General features: G+C 59.2%; 1 protein-coding gene across 3 annotated transcripts in view; it reads right to left on the bottom strand.

The window, feature by feature from the left end:
- The window catches only part of OLFM2 (olfactomedin 2), an 82,573-nt gene that overhangs the window by 4,976 nt on the left and 52,080 nt on the right, over window positions 1–25,517 (bottom strand). For 2 of the 3 annotated variants that reach the window (XM_084610233.1, XM_084610232.1), the window contains exons 3-4: window positions 17,962–18,117; window positions 4,254–4,473 (exon numbers count right to left, since the gene is read on the bottom strand). In XM_084610233.1, coding sequence (XP_084466359.1) covers window positions 4,254–4,473; window positions 17,962–18,117 — 376 coding nt within the window. Of the gene's footprint in view, window positions 1–4,253; window positions 4,474–17,961; window positions 18,118–23,814; window positions 24,086–25,517 lie in introns of those variants that run through there. The other variant, XM_084610234.1, reaches the window with a different exon arrangement.

Here is a 25,517-nt window from a genome sequence, read left to right as displayed (position 1 = left end):
GCCCTCCCACAGTTGATCTGGACCCCTGGGATTCACATCCGAGCAAAGCAGTGACCTTCTGGGGGGTTGTAGCCCAAGCCTGATCTCAGTTAATCCAGTGTAGATCTGGAGTAACTGGGTTCACACGGGCGTAATTCCAGTCCGGGTCCCTCTCCATCGTCACTGACCCGGCTGAGAGCTGGGTCCCAGATTTTGTTCTGCCTGGTGAAATCAAACCCTAAAAGCGCAGCTCAGAAGGGAGCAGGCCCAGGAGCCTCAACAGGCAATGTATGAAGCCTCCAAAAAACACCAGCAAGATTGGGCTGAAAATCCGACATGCAAATATCACTTTGCTTCGGGAGAATTCGTCCACCCCTGGAGCCTTGTGCCCGACTTCCACTGCCTTGGGCACAGCTCCTCACCGCCTGCCCCGGTGAGGGAGTGGCAGGGTCTGAGCCGAGGGGACAGGGTGCAATGGTCAGGGCATGTCCCCGGCCTTGGGGGCCCTGGGTTTAAGACCCTGCTCTGCCACAGGCTCCCTGTGTGACCTGGGGCAAGTCAGTTAACCCCTCTGTGCCTCAGTCCCTGTCTGTGCAATGGGGACACCAGCTCTGCCTGCCTCACAAGGGAACAGAACCGCCCCCAGACCCCCATCTATCACCCGCTCATATTGCCAGGGGTCAGAGCAGCCCGCAACCAGGCTGCCTTGTATACAACAGCCTTCATTCGACACTCCCCCCCACCCACTGTCCCTGTGCAACGCCGGTAGCCAGCGAGCCCGAGCAGGGCTGGGGGAAAGCAGCTGAGTCCTGCCTACCCTGGTTATTACACTATTACGCAGAGACTGGAGCCCCGCTGTGCTGGGCGCTGCCCAGACCCCGGCCGAGACCAGGGCCCCGTCGCGCCGGCTGCTGCCCAGACCCTGACCGAGACCAGGGCCCTGTCGCGCCGGGCGCCGCCCAGACCCCAGCCAAGATCAGGGCCCCGTCGTGCCGGGCGCTGCCCAGACCCCAGCTGAGACCAGGGCCCCGTCGCGCCGGGTGCTGCCCAGACCCCAGCTGAGACCAGGGCCCCGTCGCGCCAGGCGCTGCCCAGACCCCAGCTGAGACCAGGGCCCCGTCGTGCCGGGCGCCGCCCAGACCCCAACCGAGACCAGGGCCCTGTCACATCAGGTGCTGCCCAGACCCCGGCCGAGACCAGGGCACCAACTGTGCCAAGTGCTGCATGGGCCCAGCCACGACTGGGTCCCCCATTGCACGAGGTGCTGCCTGGATGGAGAGCGAGGGACAGCCCCGGCCCCACAGGGCTCACAGGCTAAGCAGGCATCAGGTGAGAGGGGAAAGAGGCCCAGAGAGTGAAGTGTCAGGCCTAGAACCCAGCTCTCCCACTTTCCAGCCCAGCACCACGCTGGCTCATCACACACACAGGTTAACTGGGGGACGCGCAGCCTGGGAGATGCCAGGGGACCGGGGGAGTTTTAAGGAAAACGGCCTGATTCCCTCTGGCTCTGCACGGGGGCAGCGCTTCCTGCCAGCACAGAGCGGGCACAGAACAATCCCGTTCCACTCCTGCTCTGCGCGGGTGCGGGGGAATCGGGCCCCAGGGTCTAAGCATTAGCACTCGAAAGGGATCAGCAGAGCGGCAAACCAGCCATGTGGACGCCGGGTTGCACTGGGACAGCTCCCAGCGCCTGCTGCCTGCATACAGACAAGGGGTTGGCACCAGACCGCAAGCACAGCAGTGGCCCGGAGAGGTGGCGGAGTCCTACCCGCAAACTGCCTCTGTCTCGAGAACCAGGCCTCAGGGCGGCATCCCAAGGCCAGCCCAGCCCAACCGAAGCACCTGCAGCCCTTGGCTACTGATGTATTTGGATTTCTAGCTTGTAGCAGCAAAGCCCGTGGGCTGGGGTCCAGGACAACGAGACACGGGTGAAAAGCAGCCGTTCCCAGCCTGCATCGGAGGGCAAGCAGGGACCCAAGCTGAGAGGGGAAAGCCAGGCAGCCCGACAGAGCTGGGGAGTCATATGCTCATCAGAGCTCCATGCAAGGGCTGCCCCTGCTTCATGGGGAACATGGCGCCCCCTTCTCCCCCCCCACTCCTCCTGGCTCTCATCCCAGGCTGGTCTTGCCCAGGGAAAGCACTCAGGGGACAGGAGACCTGGGTTTCTTGTCTGCTGGGTGACCTGGGGCCCATCACTTCCACTCTCTGTGCCTGCCCCCTGCCACGCCCATTGAATGCCCAGACGGGAAGGGATGGTCTCGCACTGCGCCTAGCATGGTGGACCGCTGAAGGCTGCTGTAATGGTGATGCAAATAGCACTGTAGGAATAAACGCTGGGCTGCTCTCAGCATGGGCCAACCCCGTACAATAGAGTCGTCTTCCAGGGCAAGGCTCAGCTGGATCTTCTGGTCTCCCTATCTCATAGCAAAGGGACGCTCAGTGAAACAAGAAAGTGGCAAGTTCAACGGTAGTGAGAAGGAAACACATTTTCTGTTGGCCAGTGGAACTCTCTGCCACAAGGTGTCACTGACACACAGCTCAGCAGCGTTCACAAAAGGGTTGGACATTCATACGATACAGAGACTATCCACTAAACAAGCAGATGTTCTGGAAGGCTAGAAATCTTCCTGCTTCAGGGTATAACTACTGGGGGTCAGGAGGGGTTTTCCCTGAGGGCAGATTATCCCATCGCTGCCTCCTGCAGAGCTCCATACAACTTCTGACACTGATGGAGACGGGACTGTGACGAAGTGGGAATGTTCATAATGTTTTCTCTGACTACTTTGTGGGTGCCTCAGTTTCCCCTAGGCATTTCTTAAGTATCCAGGTGGTGGGATAAGGGGGTGTGATTGTCCCAGAGCCCTAGAGGGCCAGTGTGATGCTGTCTGCACAGAGAATGGCCGACACCCTGTCTCCTGATGGCCTGGGCCCCCCCTGCCAAGGTGCCAGCTGAAGGGGCTGGAGAACAAAGGGATCAGGTGGCCTCCTGGGCCGGGAAAGAGACAAAGGCTAGAGGAGCGGGGGCTGGAGAGTTTCAGTTTGGAGCTGGCTGGGGAAATGGAGGGAGGCCCAGTTGCGGCTCTGGCCTCCTGGCCCCCAAGAGGGACCCAGCTGAGGGGTCCTGTTCTCTGCACCTACAAGCTCTGTGTTAGACCATGTCCCTGTCGTCTAATAAACCTTCTGTTTTCCTGGCTGGCTGAGAGTCCCGTCTGACTGCGGAGTCGGGGGGCAGGACCCTCTGGCCCCCCCAGGACCCCGCCTGGGCGGACTCGCAGTGGGAAGCGCACGGAGGGGCAGAGGAGGCTGAATGCTCCGAGGTCAGACCCAGGAAGGTGGAAGCCGGGTGAGCTGTGTGTCCTGCAGACAGGCTGCTCCCAGAGAGGAGACTCCCCAGAGTCCTGCCTGGCTTCGTGGGGAGCAGTTCCAGAGCATCGCCCGGGGACCCCGTGACAGGGACACTGGGCTGGTACTTCCTGCTCCTCGCTCTGCATGTGTCCGCTGCGGAGTCTAACCCGGCTGTCTGGCATCAGTCCCTCGGCTGGGGCTGAGCCTGGGAGCATGTGGGAATGAATCAGCCACAATGGAGATGGCATGAGGGTGACACCGTCCCAGGTGCTTTGCAATGGGAGCTGGCACTCCTGGCGCCCTTTGCTGTGGGAGCCCAGGGGAATTCCCGTCACCCTCCTGGTCTGGCCCAGGCGTCCAAAAGTGAGAGAGGACCGGGAGCGTCCCCAGACTCAGCCCACTGGCGTTGAGCTCCTGGAACCAGACTCAGAAACCTGCATCACCTTCCCCAGCAGCAGGCGACACCTCTGCCTACTGTAACACCTCAGCCCCTGCTTCCCTCCCACAGCTGGGATAGAACCCAGGAGTCCTGGCTCCACCCCCTGCTCTAACCTCCCAGAGCTAGGCAGAGAACCCAGGAGTCCTGGCTCCCAGCCTCCCTGCGCTAACCCACCAGACCCTGCTTCCCTCCCAGAGCCAGGGATGGAACCCAGGAGTCCGGGCTCCCAGCTGTGCTAACCCCTAGACCCCATTCCCCTCTGTGCAGAAACAACACAGGGAGTGAGATTAGCGAGACCCTGGCAGGGAACCCTGTGCTCACTCAGCAAGCGGAAACCACACCCAATGGACGTGAAAGAGGCACTTTCATGCCACCCCCCCGAGCTCTCCCTCTTGGCCCTTTGCGAAGCAGAGGGGAGCCCCTGGGTGCTGTCCCAGGCATGCGAGAGGGAGAGGAAGGAAAGGGGAGGGAAAGGCGGCTGGTTCCATACCCAGTTTCTGCATACAGGCATGTAACCGGGCCTCCAGGACCAGCACCCTCCGCTGCAGCTCCTCATAGTCATACGCGCCCATCTCCTCCTGGATTGCCAGCAAGCTCCCTGAGACGTTCCTCACCTCGTCCTTCAGCTGCACGATCATTTTCGTGTCCGCTTTGTATTGATCCAGGACGGGGATCAGAGGCAGCAGCTCCGTCATTTTGTCCTTCAGCTCCTGTCAACATGGCCAAAGGAATCGGTGAAGGGAAAAATGCAACTTCCTGACAGCAGCCAGGTCCCTCTCCCTGTGCCCCCTTTGGACAGGCAAGCATCAGTCATCCCCTGCTCCCCCCCAGACACTCCCCCTACCTACCTACCGCCCGCCCGGGTGCCTCTGCTTCCCGGCCAACGCCAGCACCAAGGGCTTCCAACATCCCTTACTAGCCTTCATGCTTTAGCTTCCAGACTAGACTTAAATTATGTGTATGTCACTAGTGCCTGGTCACCCCACATCCCAGCTCCACGGTGCCGGGCGCTGCCCAGACACACAGCGACCGAGATGGGGGCCCCGTCGCGCCGGGTGCTGCCCAGACACACAGCAACCGAGATGGGGGCCCCATCACACCGGGTCCTGTCCAGACGCACAGTGACCGAGATGGGGGCCACGTCGCGCCGAGTGGATGGGATCAGGACAAGGCTGGATGCCCCCTGCTAGGCCATGGCGCATCTTAAGACTCCTCAGGGCTGAAGTGGGATTTAAGTGGTGCCCAGACCTCCCATGGGGCCTCTGCCCAGGGCCAACGTCCGGCTCAGCACAGAGGGAGGGTTCCCACGGCCTCAAGTCCCCCCAACCCCTCCCCTCTCTGGCCGACTCCCTCTTTGAACCCCCCAGCCTCCCTGGGTGGCTGCCCTTCACTCCTGGCTCACAGGAAGGCAACTCCTGTAACACAGAACCCCTGCAGCTCTCCCACGCTCCGGGAGACGACAGCAGTCCCTCTCTCATCTCCCCCTAATGAAGATCAAGAGGCTTGTGCGCTGTTTACCTCAGACACGATAATGATGACAGAACTCTGGCACCATCGTTAAGGGCTCATTAATATGCCAGAGGCAGGTTCCGGCCCCTGGGTTAGAAATTAATAATAATTACAAAACTTAGCACTTTGCATCTTCCAAGGAGTCGGTGAATATGAGCTAATTAATATTTTGCGATCTGTGTTGTTGTCTCTGTGTTACAGGGGAGAAGGGGCTCACCCAAGGTCACAAAGGGAGTCAGAGTCAGCGTCGGGATCCACTCAGCCTGGATGGCTCTTTCGGAAAAATCCACGCGAGCTCCATCACAAGATATGGGCTGGGTACATAAATCACAGAGTGAAATTCTGCATCCTGCATTCCACAGGAGCTCTGACTAGGTGATCTGAATGGTCCTTTCTGGTCCCAAAAAGCGATGAAACTCAGCACCTCCCAGAGCACATGACTGGTGAACAGCAAACCACTGGCAGCGTTGGCCAAGGTTTGGAAGACAGCTTACAACGAGACACAAGCTGCTCACTTTGGGTGGTTTCTCAAAGAGAGATGGTGAAGAGCTGACTTGTCCCCATCTGGAGAAGATTCCCTGTAGCACAGGGCTCTGGAACCCAGCAGACAAAGACAGACCGGAATCCTGGAGCTGGACGCTGAGGCCCGACACAGCGGGGAGGAATTAACCCGGCAGAGTTTTACTAACGGGTGTGGTAAATCCATGGACGCTTTTCTTGGCTCACTTGCACCTGTATTTCCAGTGACACCGCTCTCAGGGGACATCTGCCTGGCAGCTGGAGGGGAGCAATGGCCGGCTCGGGGAGACCCCCGGATACTAGTTTTGATTGAGCTAGAGCCCTAAAAACAGCAGGGCTGGCTGCCCGAGTGCGACCGCACCCGCGACCCTCACTGCGTTCGCCGGGGGGAGCCCCGGCTGCCGCCTGCACCACTGTCATGGCACGGCGGCTTTCGTGCGCGCCAAGCTGAGCGGGCGCGGGAAACGCTGCATCTCCAGCGGCAGAACCGGCTGCGGCGTCGCACGGGCCGGGCTTTCACCTCAGACTGGGGGGGCCGAGCAGGTTGCTGCCCTTCCCCGTTTACACCAGTGCAAAGCAGATCAGAGCAGCAATGATCTGCACTCACTCGGCGCTGGTATAAGGTGCCAGGCACCGGAGAATCTGGCCTTTGGTGGCTGGCTACAGGATCTGTGCTAGCCCCTGGGAGGGGAGCTCTGGCCTGCGCTATGCAGCCAGCCAAGGTGCTCCCATGGGCCCGTCTGCACTCGGGGGCCGGTCCTCCCCTCCCGACAACCCCAGGAGGATGGTGGTGTTCCCAGGGGTGAGCAGAGGGAGGGGAATCGGGCCCCAGGGCCACGGGCTTGCTAGTCCCCACTGCTTCTCTGAGTCCAGATGCTGCTGTGTGTGCTGCTTTGTGCTCTCCCCCCCTGCCCACGCCGGCGGCGAGACACGGTGCAGGTCCTGCCTGCTGTTGGCCTCCATTATTCCCCTGGCATTTCCTCTGCCCTCCCCAGCTCCCTGCACCTTGCAGACCTGCACTGAGTTCTGGGCAAGGTTGGCTGCACAGAGAGACGCACGCCAGGCCCTGGAAAGCCGGCACAGTAATTGCTGCTGCGTTTTTTATGACCGCTGCTGGAGTGCCGAGTGTGAAAGAGAAGGCCCTGGAACGAGCTGAGCTGCCAAGATCCAGCCTCAGGGACAGGCGGGGGGCGGGCAGTGCCAGCAGGGCGGGGATGGGGGCGTCCAGTGAGGCGGGGGCAACTCAATAGCACTGGGTGCGTGCATGCGGCTCTGACCTGGATGCCTGACTTAAATCACAGAAAAATACCCTTCGACTTGGGGAGCCCAAAGCCAGTGACCAAAATCACCGTCCAGATTGACGGGACCGAATCCACCCTGGAGCTAAATCCAGGCGGCTGCAGCTGAGCGGTGCTTAGCGCTGGAGATGGGAATGAGTCAGACTCACGGCCGAAAGTCCCTCTGCGAGTCAAAAAGCCCCGGCTGGGCTGTGCAGGCAGCCGGCAGCCCTGAGAATTAACGGCCACCCCGGGGGAGTAACATTCCCAGCAAGAGCTGGGGTGGGGGGGAGAGAGCGAGTGAAGGACCCCATCCTGCGGATTAACCCCTTGGCACTCCACCCCCACGCGGCCAAACCCGGAGACCTTGCGTCCGAGCACAGACACAACCCCCGCTGAAACCAACGGGAACCGCGCGTCCGGACCCCCAGGTGGCTTTGACAATCCCGGCCCATGGGGACAGGCGCTTCCAGAACATGCTGAGCTCTCAAGGGGACAGCCCGAGCCCTGGGCTCTGTGGTGCTGCACGGACATCCCAGGCGAGATCAGGGCCCCACCGTGCCAGGCGCTGCGCCGATGGAGAATGAGAGACAGTCTGTCACGGAGTCCCTGGGCGATGCTCTGGAACTGCTCCCCATGAAGCCAGTCAGGACTCTGGGGCAGTCGCCTTTCTGTGAGCAGCCTGTCTTCAGGACACACAGCTCACACAGCTTCCACCTTCCTGGGTCTGACCTCGGAGCATTCAGCATCCTCTGCCCCTCCATGCGCTTCCCCCCAGCGAGTCCACTCAGGCGGAGCTCCTGGGGAAGCCAGAGGGTCCTGCCCCCCAACTCCGCAGTCAGACGTGACTCTCAGCCAGCCAGTAAAACAGAAGGTTTATTAGACGACAGGAACATGGTCTAAAACAGAGCTTGCAGGTGCAGAGAACGGGACCCCTCAGCTGGGTCCATTCTGGGGGGCAGTGAGCCAGACAACCACGTCTGCACTTCACTCCATGTCCCAGCCAGCCCCAAACTGACACTCCCTCCAGCCCCTCCTCCTCTGGGCTTTGTTCCTTTCCCGGGCCAGGTGGTCACCTGATTCCTTTGTTCTCCAACCCTTTAGCTCTCACCGGGCAGGGGGGAAGGGCCCAGGCCATCAGTTGCCAGGAAACAGGGTGTCGGCCATTCTCTGTGTCCAGACTCCTGCACACACCGGCCCTCTAGGGCTCTGCAATGATCATACACCCTTACCCCACCACCTAGATACTTAAGAACTGCCTAGGGGAAACTGAGGCACCCCCACAATATTCAGAGGAAACATTAAGAAGAGTCCCACTTCGTCACACAGTCCCTATGCCAAAGAGCGCTCAGTCTAATCAGACAAAGGGTGGGAAGGGAAACTGAGGCATGGAGGGAGGCAGTGACTTGTCCAAGATCACCAGCAGAGCCAGGAATAGAACCCAGAAGTCCTGAGTCCCTTTGCAGGGCCCCACCCAAGGGAACACGCGCCTCCTGCAATGCCAGGAGCCTGTGGACAGCAGCAGAGATGGTTTAACCGCTGCAGAGCCGGGCAGCCACCGGGAACTCCGGGGCTGGAGAAAGGCTTTGGGGCATGTACTGATGCTTCAGGAAGCAGCCGAGCAAAGCTCCTGCCAGGCACGAAGCCGGGGGGAAGGGGGGGAGCTTGTCATTGAGCTCCCCACTGACAGTCTAGAAGCTGCGATTCCAGGCCATCGCCCAAGGTTCGTGTCACTCGCCCTGGGCTGCTCCACAGAGGCCCCCTTGTGCCCGAGTGCTGTGGACAGAAGCACAGACACCCCCGTCCATCCATGCCAGCCTCATGTGCCATCTCCGGGCTTGCCAGGGCACGGGTCTGGCCTGGACTCAGTGCCACAGGGTCGGCGACTGTTGCTGCATCAGCTGCCTCCCCCTCACCTCACACGCCTGCCTCTGCCCAGTGAGTTACCGCGGCCGGACGCTCGTCTCATCGGAGATGCCGTGGGCTCCCCAGGAACAACGCCCGGCTCGTGCCACGCACCGGAGGCACCGTGTGTGACTTGCCCTCTGTCTCGGGGCCTGGAGACTCACGCCCCTGGAGCGCTGCTCTTAGAAACCGGGGTGATAAACCTGCCAGCCAAGAGCACAAGCCAGATGCAGGGGTGAGGGGAAAAACGAACAAGTGACTCCCCGGCGGGAACCAGCTGCTCTGCTCGGGGCAGTTCTCCAGCCTGGGCACAGCACCTGCGTACGTCTACACTGCAATTACAAACCCACGGCTGGCTGGAGCCAGCTGACTCAGGCTCCCGGGGCTGTTTGATGGCGGTGTGGCTGTCTGGGCTCTGGGACCCTCCTCGCACTCCTGGACCCTGCAAGGTCAAGTGTTCCCGGTCAACACCTCGACTCACACGCACAAACCGATTCGCTTGGTATAGCCTCCTCTGGTTTTATTGCATATGTGAGGGGTGGGGGCTCGGCAGGGATCTCGGCCTGCGAAGCAGGGTCACCTTGGGGGAACGTGGAGAATCACCGAGCAAGAGGAAACACTCTCGTTTGTTGATTGATTTCAGGTTCTTGGTGGAGCCGTGGGAGGTAGGAAGGACGTACTGGTGAAGAGCTGGCAATTTCACTGCCAAGAAGGAACCCTTGTGATTATAGAGCCTGCCCTGAACCACCCAGGCCAGAGAACTCACCCCGAGAGGCTGGCACCCAGCCCCAAACGTCCCTAGTAAGAGCAGTTGTTATTTACTCCTTCTCATAACACCCAATGAAACTAATAGACAGTAGGTTTAAAACAAACAAAAGGAAGTATTTCTTCACACAACGCACAGTCAACCTGTGGAACTCCTTGCCAGAGGATGTTGTGAAGGCCAAGACTATCACAGGGTTCAAAAAAGAACTAGATTAGTTCACGGGGGATAGGTCCATCAATGACTATTAGCCAGGATGGGCAGGGATGGTGTCCCTAGCCTGTTTGCCAGAAGCTGGGAATGAGCGACAGGGGATGGATCACTTGATGATTCCCTGTTCATTCCCTCTGGGGCACTGTCAGAAGACGGGATACTGGGCTATGCGGACCTTTGGTCTGACCCAGTCTGGCCGCTCTTACGTTTTGAGCTACAGCCTCGAGCACAGGCTTCCTCTTCCACGCCCGCCACCAGCCGCTCTGGTCAACGGCAAACGCTGCCCGCCTGTCCTAGGGCGCTGGGTTTGCGGAGGGCGGGTCTGCACTTCAAACGCCGCATCGCGCCGCGGCAGCACGTCGCAGAAGACGTGGGAGGTAGGAAGGACATACTGCTGCTGCCAGAGCGCTGCGCACACCAGGGGCAGGTCGGGATAACGATGCCGCTCGTTTCTCATCCCCCTGAGCGGCCCAGTTGTACCGATGTACGTCCCAGCGCAGACCCGGCCTGAGAGTCACCTCCCCTGGGCTGAGGCAGGAGGGTTGCCTGAGCAGATCTCGGCCTTGGCTCCCCCTGGGCCACGCTGACCTGCGCCTGGCTGGAAATCGCTCTCCAAGTCGCCTTCACTCAAGGACTCCGTAAATCCACCTGCCTTTCAGCGAGCGTCTCCTCGCCCTCAGCAGCCGCACAAAGTCAGGAGACACAGCGATTCCCCTTTTCTTTCCTGCATGTTACTGCGTTTTGGGGTCCTTAACAGTGAGTGAGCCAAGGCCCACGGCTCTCACCTCCCGCTGCTGCAAAGCAAGCTGGAGGGACCTCTCTCCTGGCAGCGCTCGGCTCCTAGACCTGCCAGGGCCTCTTCCCTTGATTTGTGCTTTGACAGCTGGCCCTGGACATGACCATCAGCCCAGGAGGGTGGTGAGGTTTAGCCAGCACCATGCCATGCTCCCTCTGGAGCTGGGCAGGAGGAATTGCTCAGAGGAATGGCCTGGGATCCCGTCGCCACCAGGGGCCAGCACCAGCTGCTCCAGAGACAGGTGCATGAAGCCCCACGGAGGCAGCACTGGGATTATCTGCCCTCTGGGGAAGTTCCCTCATGACCCCTGGCTGTTAGAGGTTGGAAGCAGGAGAGTTCAAGGCCATTCCCGAGTGCCTGTTTCCATCATTCCCACCGGCCTACGAGATGTGCCCCCTTTGGGAATAGCCACAGGACTCTCCTTTTGGTTCCTCTGTCCCTGCAGCCAGAACAGACACGGCTGGCTTCAGGCTCTGGGCATCTGCCTACAGGGACGCATGCACTGACCCAACTCAGCCTCTTGCAGGGTACCAACCTGCCTGCCTCACCCTGCCCGCTGCCCCTCACCCCCCCCCCCATCCCTCCACATCTCACCCTCTGCCCAAGGCGAGGCCAAAATGAGAGACATGTAAGAATAGGTGTCTGCATATGGCACCTTGTTAGCACAGGGATGGGCGCATCCGTATCCAATGGGACAGACAGATAGCAGGGGTGCGTGGTGACAGACAGACAGCTAAAGAGGTGTGAATGGGGATGGACAGCCAGACGATAGCTGTACCCAGCTGAGGTTCCTTTGCCAGTGAATTGACGGATCTGTACAACCCCATTCTCCTACGCTGGGCTCCCTCCTGCAAGCAGCTGGTGCTGGGGGGCTGTGTCCTGCCCGGTGGCCGTGGGTTTGTGCTGACCTCTGCCCTCCCTGCAGCCTGGCAGACCTGCTTCAGTGAAGCAGGAAGGGATCCCAGAGAGCAGGGAGACCTTTCCTAACCAAAGCTTGCAGGCTTTGCTGGGAGAATGGCTCCAGCTCCTCTCTCTCCCACGAACGCAGGCAGCCCATGTGAATCCCAGCCCCACCTTGCTCAGCACCATCTGCAGAACGGCTGGTCCCCCCAGCCCCAGCTCCTGGCAACGCCAGTGCCAATAACCACGAGGCAGTAGCAGGGGGCGGTCACGCTTGCAGGCCCGCGGCTGCTTGGTGGCAAGCAGCAGGTACCTGGGCCCCGGCGTCAGCTGGGAAGGGTTTCATCCATTCCACTGCGCCTGGCAACATGCAGCCTTCCTCAGGGCCTGACCCACCAGGACTGGGAGCAGTGGGCCCTGCGGGTAATTAGCAGCTCTTCACGTGCCCCGGGAGGTGGGCCAGAGTCCCTATCCCCACCCTACAGGGGGAAACTGAGGCACCGAGCAGTGATGTTACTTACCCATAGTCACAGGGGAAGAGAGTGGAAAAGAACCCAGGAGTCCTGACTGCAAGCGCCTTGCTCTTAACCACTACAACACGGCCCCCACCGGAGCAGAATTAGAGCCCAGCAGCCCCCCATTGCTGGTCCCTGCTCTAGCCACTAGACGCACGGGACCCATCCCCCTCACGGACCTCATACCTCCCACCCTTCACAGGCCGGGCGGGCGGCTGGGGGGTTACTGCGGCTGGTGCGGCTTGATGCAGATCTGGGAGGCCCAGACGACAGACAGATGGATAGATGGGCATGTTAGGGCTGGACAGACGGACACTGGCCTGGGGAACGGGACTGGCCAGAGCACCCTGCGGGGAAGGCTATTTAGGGTTTTGGACTTTAGGACAAAACCCCAGCTGCAGAGGGGCCCAGCAGGCTCTGACCCTACTCAGCCCCAGGCTAATCCCTGGGTCTTGGGGCACCCCCCGCAGCGCCCGTATCAGCACAGGGTGCACCTCACATGGGGTCAGTTGGGCTTGGGTGCCTGGGTCACTGTGAGTTACCTCCAGAGACCCCCATGCTCCCGTCCCAGCTGCAGTGGGGAGATTGCAGCTCTTGGCAGCTCTGCTGCCCGGTGGGTCTGGCTGGGTTACAGTTCCTCTCCCATCTGCTGCAGAAATCAACAGCCATCACTCCCAGCAAATGGTTTCTAATCACAGCGGCTTCGGAGCACCTGAAAAATGACTTGGGGGGGCGGGGGGGAAGGGAAGGTGATTGAATGGAGAAGAGGCTGGGGAGGCGGCCGGGCTGCAGTCATTTATCAGCACAGATTCCTCCCCAGGGGCTGCAGGAAAGCCATTTGTTTGTTTACTTATTTTTAATTGCAAATGCCAGGCCCTTCTCCTGGTGTCAGCCTGGTGCTGGCCCATGGCCCTGCCTCCCCCGCTGACTCCTGAGCGGAGCTGATGGAGGCAGGACCAAAGGGCTCCTGGCAAGAGCTGAGCGGCAGGGGCTTGCCTGTAAAGGTGCAGCATCAACTCTGGCCCCAGAGGTACCAGTCTAGTGTCACCTCCTGCGGGCCAGAAAACACCCCCACGAGCCCGGCATCCTGCCCAGGGGCCTGCGGTCTGAGGAGACCACGTCATCCAGAGTCCCCTGCACCTGAGGGTCAGCTGCTCCTGGTCAGTCCCCTCACTGGTATCAGCGCGTGCCTTTGTTCTACACTGAATTCGTCTCGCGCCGCCTGCCAGCCGCTGCCTCTCGCTCTGCCTAGTCTGGGATCGGAAATCTCCTCCCCACGTAGGCAGCGCCGTGATCAAGCCGCGCTGTAACCTTCTCTTCCGTAAGCCCAGCAGATTATCCTTTCGCTGTCGGGCAGGTTTCTCAGACCTCGAGTCCGTCTCCTGGCTGATGCTCAATTAAATGGGTTCGTCTCTAAGGTGCCACAAGTCCCCCTGTTCTTTCTGCGGATACAGACTCACGCGGCTGCTCCTCTGAAACCTGGCTCTCCTCTGAATGCTCTCCAACTTCGCAACTCCCTTTGCCCAAGCTATGAGGCCAGCAGTGGATGCTGCTTTTTTGCAGCTGGGATTTGCAGTGCTGTGGAAGGCTCGCGGCAATGCAGAAGACGTTAGAGATGCAGAGGCCACAGACCATGGAGAAGAAGCAGCTGGGAACAAGCCCGTACTGCCAGCAGAAATGGGACGAGGTAGCCCGGCAGGGTCTCTCCACCTGTAATGTCCATGATCCTCCACAGGCATCACTGCAGACTTCCCAAGGGAGGGGCTGTTTGTGTGGGGACCTCACCTCGCCACCTCCCATGTGAAATCTGTTCCATGCAAGGGGCTGGCAAGACGGCACCTTTCACCAGACCCCACCATGCCAGGCTCCATGGCACCGCCTCCAGAACGAACAGCGATCCACACGAACCCAGCAGGGGTTTTGTCCCTCTTCAGCGGACACGGGAGGTTAACAGCTTACTATAGATACTAGCCGGAGGATCTGCTCCCTTGGCTTGTGTGGCAGCTCAACGACTGACATTTTCAGATGCAACTAGTAGTTTTGGGTGGCCCCATCTGGGGCACCTTAAAGGGTCCTGATCTCCAGGAACACGTACTTACCACATAGTCCCTTTAAGGCAGCTCACCGCTCGGGGTCCCGAACCGCGGCTTTCACAATCAGGCATTGCTTTTGAAAACATCGCACGCTGAAGGCCGCGGGTTCAGACTCTGCTAATGATGCCGGCTGAAGTTTGCCAGGCTGGGGGGGTGAGAAGTTCTGAATGTACGTCTCAGCTGTCGGAGCATCTCTCGCTGAGCTGTAAAATGCTGCTGAACCCCAGGCGTCCCCTGCTTGCGGAATAGACGCCCGCCTCTGCGGCAGAGAGGAATCGCGGGCTCCTGAAGAGTCTGTCTGTACCTGCGACGCTTTGATTCCACCGAGCAGGACTGTTCAAAGCACCATCGGGGGAGAAAACAGGATGAAATATTCATGTGTGCGGCTCGCGAACAGGCAGGTGGCAGCTCTGGGCAAGGATGCCACAAGCTCTCTCATTAGGGAGGAAGAGATGAGAAAACAACTTTCCAGCCAGCATCTCCCTCTCGGCAGCTCCTGCCCGTTCTGTGGGAGACACCTCCTCCACTGAGCAAGTCCGACAGCACTACGCTTTCCTGGCAGGGGCACAAAGGACACAGGGACGGCCAGACCGGAGCAGCTCCGGGTGCCATCTACCCTGGTATCCCATCATCTACAGTGACCAGCACGAGCTGCTTCACAGCTAGGCGTGACCCCTCTTGCAGTCGGCAGAGATGGGGGGCAGCAGGCAGGGGTGGGCCTAGGGCAGGCCAGCCGCAGAGGGTGCAGGGAGCTTGTCTTTGGGGCGTGGGTGATTGGAACGGGCCCACAGCCAGGGAAGCCACATTACAGGTCGACTGAGATCCCTGGGCCTCCCAACTCAAGGGCACGTGAAGACGCTTCACTCTGCAGCATTCACTGCCTGTTGCTTCTGCTCGTGTGAGGTGAAATTGACCCCCAGGCAGTGGGGCAGCCAAAGGCCTAAACCCAGCAGGACTTAAGTGATGCCTGGGTCTGGAGCTGGGCCCTGCCCCGGGGTGAGGAGCTGTGGGGGGAACAAGGCCTCATGCCAGGGCCTGCCCGGGGTTTGTGGGGGGTGCATGCTGGTACTTCTGGAACGGCATGGGCCAGCCCCGGTGCATGTGCAGTCCTGCAAAACAGCATCCCCCAGAACCCGTCAGGGACAAACTCCTCCAGAAACAGGCCTGGCCGGTTTAAACCTGGGTAATTGGCCTGCCTATGGGGGCACTGGACCATCACCGCTGTACCAGCAAGGACTCCAGATGGACACGTCTGAGATCCTGCTTCGTCTTCCCCTCCCTCGGGTGGCCCTTTCCAACCCGCCAGCCCAACACATCCCTCCGTGATGGAGCAGCCGCCCTGCATTTGGAGAACAACAAACCCCATATTTCCCCATCTGTACTGGCCTAGTGCTGCTCCCCCTCCTGGGTCCGGTTTGTCAAAAGCAGGCAGGTGCCCATTGCTCCCAGCCCAGAACCGACCGCCACCACGGAGGGCTGGACAGCACGAGATGCTCACCGATGTCCAGTCTCTGAGACCACGATAGGCAGGGCGTACGGTTGCTTTCAGTCCTCACTCAGTTCAATTTCAACCGGCCTTTGGTTTGGGTTTCATTCCTTGCCCCAGCACATTTGCCATGGCGCTGAGCAGGCTGAGGTCTCTGTGCCAGCCCCGAACCCTGGGCAGCGACAGGGTCGTGTTAACACCTTCCACTCTTTGGGCCTTTATTCCGCTCAGTTTAATACAACAGGCTCAGGCCCGGGGCTGGCCCATCCCCTGGGGTGAAGGGTGGGAGGCCAGGCCTGGTGCTGGGCCCTGCCTGGGGGTGAGGAGCTGGGGGGTGGCCCTGGGCCTGGTGCTGGCCCATCCTCTGGGGTGAATTTCACTCACCAGGTGCAAGGCCCCACCCTACCTCTTGTCCTCCTTCAAGGCATGTTTTGGTGCCTGCAGCCACCCCTCAGGAGCTTCCCCGCAAGCCAGGGTCTCCTGGAAGCCGCTGACCAAGACCAGTCCTCAGCCTTCAGCTCCCATCAACTGGGGTTTTTCTCTCCGGTTCTCGCCAGGGCCATGATTCCCAGCCGGTGTCCTTGGGCCACAACTCCTGCCTCTTGACAGGATCGTATCCCAGTCCCAGGGGCCTGGCACCTGCCGCTGTGATTAAACCCACGAAGACATTTGCTACAGCTCAGATGTTTGATCAACGCCTCGTCTCTGCGACTGTCAGCTCCGGGTCCCTGCTCCGCCTCCGCTTCCTTGGGCCAGGTTTCAGCATTTGGCACTGGCCGCTCCCGAGACACAAACACACTTTGGCTGTCAGGGCTCAGGCTGACAGCTTCAGAAAGAACCCCATTTCCTCGAGGGAAGGTCCCTGTGTGTAGGGATCAGCCTGGTGCTTACTCGGTGTTCGGTCACAGAGTCCACCCATTATGGCACATGGGAGCTGGTTGTCACTTGCTGGGTAGCAATTGCACATTTGCCGGGACAGAGCCCTATTTCATTGACTCATGCACTTATTTAGGGACACCTCAATGTGGCTAAGGCTCTGGACTGGGAATAGAGACCCGGGCCCGGTCATTCCACTCCCTGCACCTTCTTGGTTAGGTGTGATTTTCCCACCGACATCTCTCTGCTGGGAGAAGCTCCAGTGCAGAAACAATTCTGCCACCATGAACGCACATAACCCAGCACAGACCAGAATAAGGGACACTAGCATAAGTGCTTTTAGCCCCGACAGAACTGTCTACATTGTCACGGAGTGGGGGGGAGTCCGGGGCCTGCACCCCTCTTCCTGGCATTCACTGAGACTCTCAGCCAGCCAGTAACACAGAAGGTTTATTGGACCACAGGAACACAGTCTCAAACAGAGCTTTTGTGGGTACAACCGGGACCCCTCAGTCACGTCCTTCTGGGGGGCAGGGAGCTTAGACCCCAGCCCTGGGGTTCCCTGCGTTCCTCCACCCAGCACCCAACAGAAACTAAACCCCCCCAGCAGGCCCCCTCCTGCAGCCTCTGTCCACATTCCCGGGCAGAGGTGTCACTCCCCCTCCCCCTCCCGGCTCAGGTGACAGGCTCTCAGGTCTCCCCTCCCCAGGTCAACACTCCCCCCTCCCTGCTGCCTCACATCGTCACAGATGTGCCGGGGCGTTTGAAGATGCTCCCTTCGGCCAAAGGCCGGGGTCTCCCACTGACGCAGGCACGGAGGCTGACAGGAGAATTCGGTCTACACCAGGGGCCAGGTCGGTTTAACCACGTTGCTCGTGGGAGATGAGGGCGGTGGCGGATTTTTCACGCCCCTGAGCGACGCAGTTATCCGGCCCACATTCCTAGAGCCGACCAGGCCAAGGGCAGGTTTGTGGCTGGCATGTTACAGCAGCAGGACATGGGCCTTGGCCTCGTCCATTTAGGCTGTGAGCTCATTGGGCAGGACGGTCTGTGCAGCCCCCGGCGCCATGCGGCGCTGGTCACAGCTGGTGCCTCTGGGCACTCCTAGCAGACGCAGAATGGGATTTGCAAAGCCACCTCGACGCCCAAATCCCGCCAAGGCCTGGGCATCACTTATGCCTCTCTGCCTCTTGCCCCATAGCCTCAGCTGGACCCACGTAACAGCAGCACCATCCCTATGCTCCAGGCACTCCTGGCATCACTCAGAACCACAGCGCTGACTGCACCCAAGGGCAGCAGTACCAGACAGCTAGACCACTGGCAAACGGGAGTCTGCAAAGGGTTACCTGGAAGCTTTTAGTGTTCAGGCTTTTCTGGCTTTCGGTGGCCACCTTCAGCCTGGAATCCAGCCCCTTCATGAGGGACTCCGTGTGGCGCACGTACTGCAGGTCGCGGTAGGTTCTCAGGTCCAGCACCTCCATGGACTGGGAGACGTTCTGCACCTGGAAAAGCAAAACAGAGCGGTGAGAGCAGGTGCGCTCTTGGGGGTACGGCCCCTCCTTCCCAGAGCAGCCCTGGGGACTGGTACAGGCGAGAGCACGCGGTGTGGTCGTGGGACACGTGCTCTCTCTCTAGGTACATTCGTCACCTCTATTGCTGTTCCCGGGGGATTTCCCTCCTACAGGAACTCAAGTTCTGCTGAAGTTCAGCAATATTTCTACTTCCCAAAGCCCAGAGCTCAGGACCCACAGGATTGTCCAGCTCCTTCCCCATCACGCAAAACAACCCAGATCCATGCAATATAGATCCCGAAATCAGAGCTCAGCACGGATGAGAGCGGAGGAAGAGTTGGCCACCGGAGTTGTTCTGAGTGTTATTAATAAGGACCTGGGAACAGAACGAAGCTCTGATTTAATACCAGCGCTCCAGGGAGATGCCTCATTAGCAGCGCACTCTTCTGCCTTCCCTGGGAAGGCTGCAGGTGACTTTCCCATTTGGATTCTGCAAAGAGTTGGCCAGAATTGATTTGATACGCCCTGCTCCCTTCCCTGATCTCTGTTTAATTAATGAGGCCCTCTCCCAGCTCTGCACCTCCTGCCCATAATGAAAAGATGATTGTGCTAAATGAATTACAGGCATGCAAGCAGAAAGCATTTTCGCTCTGCACCAGAGAGATGGGGAAGCGAGCAGGCAGCTGGCCTGGCAGCATCAGCAGCCATTAGTCACTCATTCGAGCATAGTCACTGCATCCAGCTCCCCTCCTCCTTTTGATCACACTCAGTGTGGGAGCAGATTCTCACTTACAACCAGGCCTGTTTGTGCTGCCAACACCATGTAAAGGGGTTACCAGGTGAGTGACAATGAGGCCCATTATATGCCGAGCCACAGGGCACCAGGAGCGGTGTGCGTGGGGGTTTGTTTCAATCCATTCATATCCACGAGTGGATGGCAACTGGGTTACAGCCAGAAGCTTTGGGATTGTTTTTTTTCCAAATAAATGTTTAGATTCTGGGCACCGCACTGGAACCTGCTGGCGAGCCTTGTGCCTGGGGAGGGAGCGCGAATTAGCGGGGAGGGCGCTGGATTGAGACTCAGCAGATCTGCCTTCTATTCCCAGCCTCTCTGGGCCCGTTTCTCTTTTGTCCGTCTTATCTAGCCACCCTGCGTGTTTGCTACGGCACAGAACCGTCTCTCCCTACCAGGGCTGGGCACGTTGCTGCCTGGAACAGCCATGGAACGGACCCACGAAAAAACCTTTCACTTTGGGTCAAACGGAATCAGAATTTTTGGTGACTTTGGGTCTGTTCCAGAACGAGAATTTCAACCTGCGTCGCCCACCTCCCAGGTGAGCGCCCCAACCCCTGGAAACCGTGAGCCTAGTGGGTTAGGGTGCGAGCCCCCCCCCCCATCTCCTCCTCCTGCAGCCCTTTCACGAGTGGCCGAAACTATTCATGTCAGAGTCACGAGTCAGTTCAAGTCGACCACAACTGCATTTTTCGCTGAATAAAATATTTTCTGACAAATTTCACCCAGGGCTACTCCGGCGCGTGAGCAGGCCCCAGCGCACGGGGCCGGTGTAGCTACTGGCCAGCGGACTGCAGGGGAGCGCTCCCGCCCTGGGACAGCCGGCACCACACCGCCCTGCTGGCTCCTACCGCACACGTCACACAGCACAGGTGTCTCCAGGCGGCAGGGGCAGCGGGCGGGCTGGGGAGGGGAAACGAGGCAGCACAGGGTACGTCACCGGTTCCCAGTTCATCACCCCGCACCGCCCAGTCTCGATGCCAGCTCTTTAATTCCCAGTGTGGCAGTGACATCTCCGGGATGCCTCTGCCCCAGTGCCCCGCTCCCACCCTGCACCCCGTGGGAGGAGAAAGGGACCGCGGCAATGTTCTCCACTACCGCCTGGGCTGGAGAACGAGCAATCCCCACTGCCCAGCGTTACGGACATGTAAACCCTGCGATAAGTGGCTCCAAACCCCAGGCACGGCACGGCCAGGCTTCCTCAGCACCTGGGTAGACACTGACATACGCCCAGCAACGGTGACACTGAAACTGCCGGGCCCACCGTTCCGGCAGAGGGAAGTTTGCCGTAATCGCACAGCAGCAGAACACAGGTGCTGGCCACGGATCTCCAGCTCTGTGTCCTGTGGGGAAGGGTCACGCTACAGCCTGATTTCCCTAACCTCTGCCTGCCCGGGGCTCTCTCTTTTCCTGCTTTCCTCCGCCAGCATCCGCTCCCCCGTCACACGCTGCAGCGCAGTGTCCGTAGCCCGGGGTGCACGCGAGACGTGTGTGAAGATCTTTGCAAATGCAATTTGCTTGCTCACTTGGCTGCGCGTGGTGTCTCGGCCTGGCTGGTGCGTCACCCCCGTGCACCGGTTCTGGATAGACAAACTGCCTGCTGAACGAGAGGTAGCTCTGAGGGGACTGCTCACCGCAGAGAGCAGCACCGAGGTCACTAGCAAAGCCCATCCAGCCGCGGGTATTTAACAAACACCCAGCTTACCTCCCAGAGGCCAGGACAGAGCAGCTATAGGAGGCTAAATAAATACAGCACTGACTGATTGCACACTACGGTCGCACCGACAGGCTCCCGGGAGACCAGGGGCCGGTTGTGCCGGGCGCTGCGCAGACACGGAGATGGACAGAAAGTCCACCCCAACCGGAGGGACTGAATTCTCCTGCAGGTCTGTCTAAGGCACCACGCCGCGCCAGGCAGAGAAGCTCTCCAGCTCAGGCAAAACAGGATGATCACAATCCCGGCCTCGGAATCTCTGCAGCCCAGCTGTCCCAATTCCTGGTCTCGCGCCTAGGGTGCATAGTTAGGCCACTTACATAAACGCGGCCGAGAAGACTCCTCTTCCTGCAGCTTTCATGTATAAACTCCCATCTTTTGTTCAGGGCTGCCGCTGTTCTTTGGCTCTTAAACCACCCGAGTGCACATTTCTTGTGGGCTTCGGTTCTTTCATTTCATCGGCCGCCGCCACTAAAATTAGTTTATTTCAGCGCCTTAACGAGACGAGAACGCAGCCACGTTCCCTCAGTGGTTATTTATTTATTGACAGGGGCCCTTTTGGTGTTTACAGCTGCGGCTGCAGCCTCGGAAGGCTTCAGAGCCGTTTTGCAGCAAGTTATAATAAAAGTTTAATCATTTTTTTGTGTGTGAATGTATAAAAAGCCGAGAGGAAATGAAAGGAAAGCCACCTCCTCGTGGACTCTGCCCACCGCAGATGGGGGAATTGAGACCAGTTAGAAAACTTAACAGCTTTTATTAACATTTACCGCGGTAAAGCGACCCAGGGGGCGATTCCTACGTGGGGAGAGAGGGCAGGTCTCTCTCTGCAGCACCTCGCAGAGATGCAACGTCATCTCCAGAGGCTGCATCCCCCTGTGGAGCACTGCCAGGCACCCCGGGATGCCAACCTTTGGGCAAAGCCCCCCGACCTCCCAAGCTAAGCCGGAGGGGAGACCTCCAAAGGCAGCCCAGGGAGCCACAGCACAGTTAGCTCGGAGCCAGCCAGCTCCGGGAACAGCAGCGGGGCGGGGTGACTGCTCCAGGGCGGGGCAGGGTCCCAGGCGGGGCTGTGTGCTCGTGCGGCATGCTCGTGCGGCTGTTGTTTTCCATGCTAGCTAGGGCCAGGTCGCAGCTCACATGGCAGCGGAGACAAGCCCTGTGTCTCTGCTGGAAGTCCAGGGGGAGCAGGTCATTGGAGCCAGGTCCTGGGGGGCACCCCAACCCCTCCACCCCCCTTCCCCTAGAAACGTCAGCTCTGCGTGCACCCTGGTGCCCCCTTCCCGGCTCGCCTCTGCTGGAATGCTGCAGAGAGCTGCCATCAGCGAGCGCTGGGCTGTGGTCACAGCTCCAGACTGGGACTCCTGCACATCCTGCTAGCTTTGGGACCTTGTCCCTCCCACCCTGGGCAGGTCTCGTCTTTGGGACTGTAGTTCAGTACGTGTTTGTACAGCTCCTAGCACAGCAGGGCACCATCGTGGCTAGCCTCTGGCACGACTGCAATGTGGACATTAAACAACCACCACCAACACCCTCGCACTGGTGTGACCGCTGCCTCGCCAGGGACCGGACTGGGGGCTAAGCACTTGAGCTGCTTCAGCTGTAACCGCCTCTCACACTCTGAAGAACAGGCACTCGGGGGACCCGTAACACCCGCTCCCCAGCAGCTCACACTCACACCTTTGCTTCTGCCGCAGCCTTCCTCTTGCAACCAAAACCCACTCACGCCGATGCAGCCCCAGGCAGGGCAGAGAACAGTGTTCATAATTCATCGGGGGCCCCCCACCCCCAAGTTGGGTCTGACCTGCTGCTTCAGCACGCTGCTAGGGGGCCTTTCAGGCCTGCTGTCAAACTGAGCCCCTGCCGCCCACTTTCCACAAGCGCTCACGGGGTTAACCCTAATGTCGTCATAGAATCATAGAATATCAGGGTTGGAAGGGACCCCAGAAGGTCATCTAGTCCAACCCCCTGCTCAAAGCAGGACCAATTCCCAGTTAAATCATCCCAGCCAGGGCTTTGTCAAGCCTGACCTTAAAAACTTCTAAGGAAGGAGATTCCACCACCTCCCTAGGTAACGCATTCCAGTGTTTCACCACCCTCTTAGTGAAAAAGTTTTTCCTAATATCCAATCTAAACCTTCCCCACTGCAACTTGAGACCATTACTCCTTGTCCTGTCATCTGCTACCATTGAGAACAGTCTAGAGCCATCCTCTTTGGAACCCCCTTTCAGGTAGTTGAAAGCAGCTATCAAATCCCCCCTCATTCTTCTCTTCTGCAGGCTAAACAATCCCAGCTCCCTCAGCCTCTCCTCATAACTCATGTGTTCCAGTCCCCTAATCATTTTTGTTGCCCTCCGCTGGACTCTCTCCAATTTATCCACATCCTTCTTGAAGTGTGGGGCCCAAAATTGGACACAGTACTCCAGATGAGGCCTCACCAATGTCGAATAGAGGGGAACGATCACGTCCCTCGATCTGCTCGCTATGCCCCTACTTATACATCCCAAAATGCCATTGGCCTTCTTGGCAACAAGGGCACACTGCTGACTCATATCCAGCTTCTCGTCCACTGTCACCCCTAGGTCCTTTTCCGCAGAACTGCTGCCTAGCCATTCGGTCCCTAGTCTGTAGCTGTGCATTGGGTTCTTCCGTCCTAAGTGCAGGACCTGTCTTCTCTTCTTAATCCTTAGCCAGCCAGGGGCAAGAGTTACACCTTGCCAGGAACAGGTTACAGGGCCCTGGGCGCGTCCCGGCTGGTGGGATCCTACTTCCCCCGTAGCGCATTCCGAATGCCGGAGTCCCCTCTGCGCCCTGCCCCGATGCCCGGCTGTTAAACTGACACTGCTCCTCACCCTAGAAGTAGCTGCATGTTAGCGGTGGGGGAAGTGCCCCTCATGTGTGTCTGGGAGGCTCCACCTGACTGGGCTGGGTGCTGCGCACGTTGCCCAGAGTTTACAATCTAAGCAGACAAAGGCAAGATACTGGGTGGCCCCATGCTTACACCGAGGGGAGCTGAGACCCACCGTCACATACACAGTCAGCGCAAAGCTGGGAGCTGAGACCAGATCTCATGCATCCCCGCCCACTGCTTCAATCCGCCAGGCCAGCCGGCCCTCAGCCGAGGGCCCTGCCTGGAAAGAGCCCACAGGGCGAGCGGCGCTGTAAACGTCCACGAGTATCTTACATCGGAGGCTGCACCAGCAGCAGGATCTCTCGTCCGTCTCCCCTCCCCGCACGTGGAACACGGGTCCTTCCTTTCGCAGCTCTCCCATCTCCTGCCATCCCAGCTGCCGCTGAGAGGAACAGACGGCTGGCAAAACGGGCAGCGTGGCTGCAAAGAGACTTCCCCTTCCAAGATGCTGTTCCCCAGCCCCCTCTGCTCGCTGGGCATGTTGCATCACGCAGCCAGGGCTTTGCACGCACGCAAATGGGCGGTTCGGGCGACAGCCTCTGATCGATAGCTGTGCTTAGCCGGGATGTTACTGACGGAGCTGAGCAGAGGCCAGCTCTCTCGCTCGCTCACTGCTTCCAAGCTATTTTAATTCCCGCCAAGGTCAGGAGCTGACTTCCCTTCACCACCACCTGAGCCCTCCTGTCACTCAGGGAAGATTTATGGGTCTTTATTATTTATTTTTGGCTGGGAGCATTTATCTGGGTCTGTGCAGACGTGGGAGCTCATCTCCCTGCCAGATCTCCTGCCGTCAGTGTCTGCAGCCCCTTACGTGAGCAACAGGCACCCAAGGAGCAGAGCTGACTAAGGAAAACCACCTTCCTACGTTCCACTCTGACTTGCCGTCCAAAGCCTGGAACGCGAGGCCCAGGCTCCCAGTGGGCGAGGGCAGAACAGATCCAGGCACCTCAGTCACTCAATCTTCTCTCCATGCCGCGTGGAGTCGGGCTGGATGGCTCCGCAGGGGATCCGCGCTGCCCAGGGCTGTCCTGAGCTGAGTGAAATGAGGGCGTTGGGGGGTTGTCACGGAGTCCCTGGGCGATGCTCTGGAACTGCTCCCCGTGAAGCCAGTCAGGACTCTGGGGAAGTCTCCTCTCTGGAAGCAGACTGTCTTCAGGACACAAAGCTCACACAGCTTCCACCTTCCTGGGTCTGACCTCAGAGCATTCAGCCTCCTCTGCCCCTCCATGTGCTTCCCACAGCGAGTCCACTCAGGCAGGCCTCCTGGGGAAGCCAGAGGGTCCTGCCCCCCAACTCCGCAGTCAGACGGGACTCTCAGCCAGTCAGTAAAACAGAGGTTTATTAAACGACAGGAACATGGTCTAAAACAGAGCTTGTAGGTGAAGAGAACAGGACCCCTCAGCTGGGTCCATTTTGGGGGGCAGTGAGCCAGACAACCACGTCTGCCCTTCACTCCATGTCCCAGCCAGCCCCCAAACTGTAACTCCCTCCAGCCCCTCCTCCCCTGGGCTTTGTTCCTTTCCCCGGGCCAGGAGGTCACCTGATTCCTTTGTTCTCCAACACTTTAGCTCTCACCTTGCAGGGGGAAAGGGCCAGGCCATCCGTTGCCAGGAAACAGGGTGTCGGCCATTCTCTGTGTCCAGACCCCTGCACACACCTGCCCTCTAGGGCTCTGCAATGATCATACACCCTTACCCCACCACCTAGATACTTAAGACCGGCATAGGGGAAACTGAGGCACCCCCACACTATTCAGAGGAAACATTAAGAACAGTCCCACTTCGTCACAGGGGTAAGGAACAGTTTGCTCCACACAGTGGTGAGATCTAGCGGCCTGGGACTCCAGACCCCTGGATTCTTTCCCAGCTCTGTGACCGTAGGCCAGCGCTCCTCCTCTTTGGAGCGGAGCCTGTCTCTTCTCGGAGTCTGGGCAGCTGTGGCCACTGGGTTTGTTGTAATGCAGATGTGCTAAGATC

This window comes from Lepidochelys olivacea (assembly GCF_965140295.1).
Source record: "Lepidochelys olivacea isolate rLepOli2 genome assembly, chromosome: 20".
Taxonomy (NCBI): Eukaryota; Metazoa; Chordata; order Testudines; family Cheloniidae; genus Lepidochelys; species Lepidochelys olivacea.
Note: the sequence above shows the minus strand (reverse complement) of the source record. Positions and strands in the feature narration are given on the sequence as shown.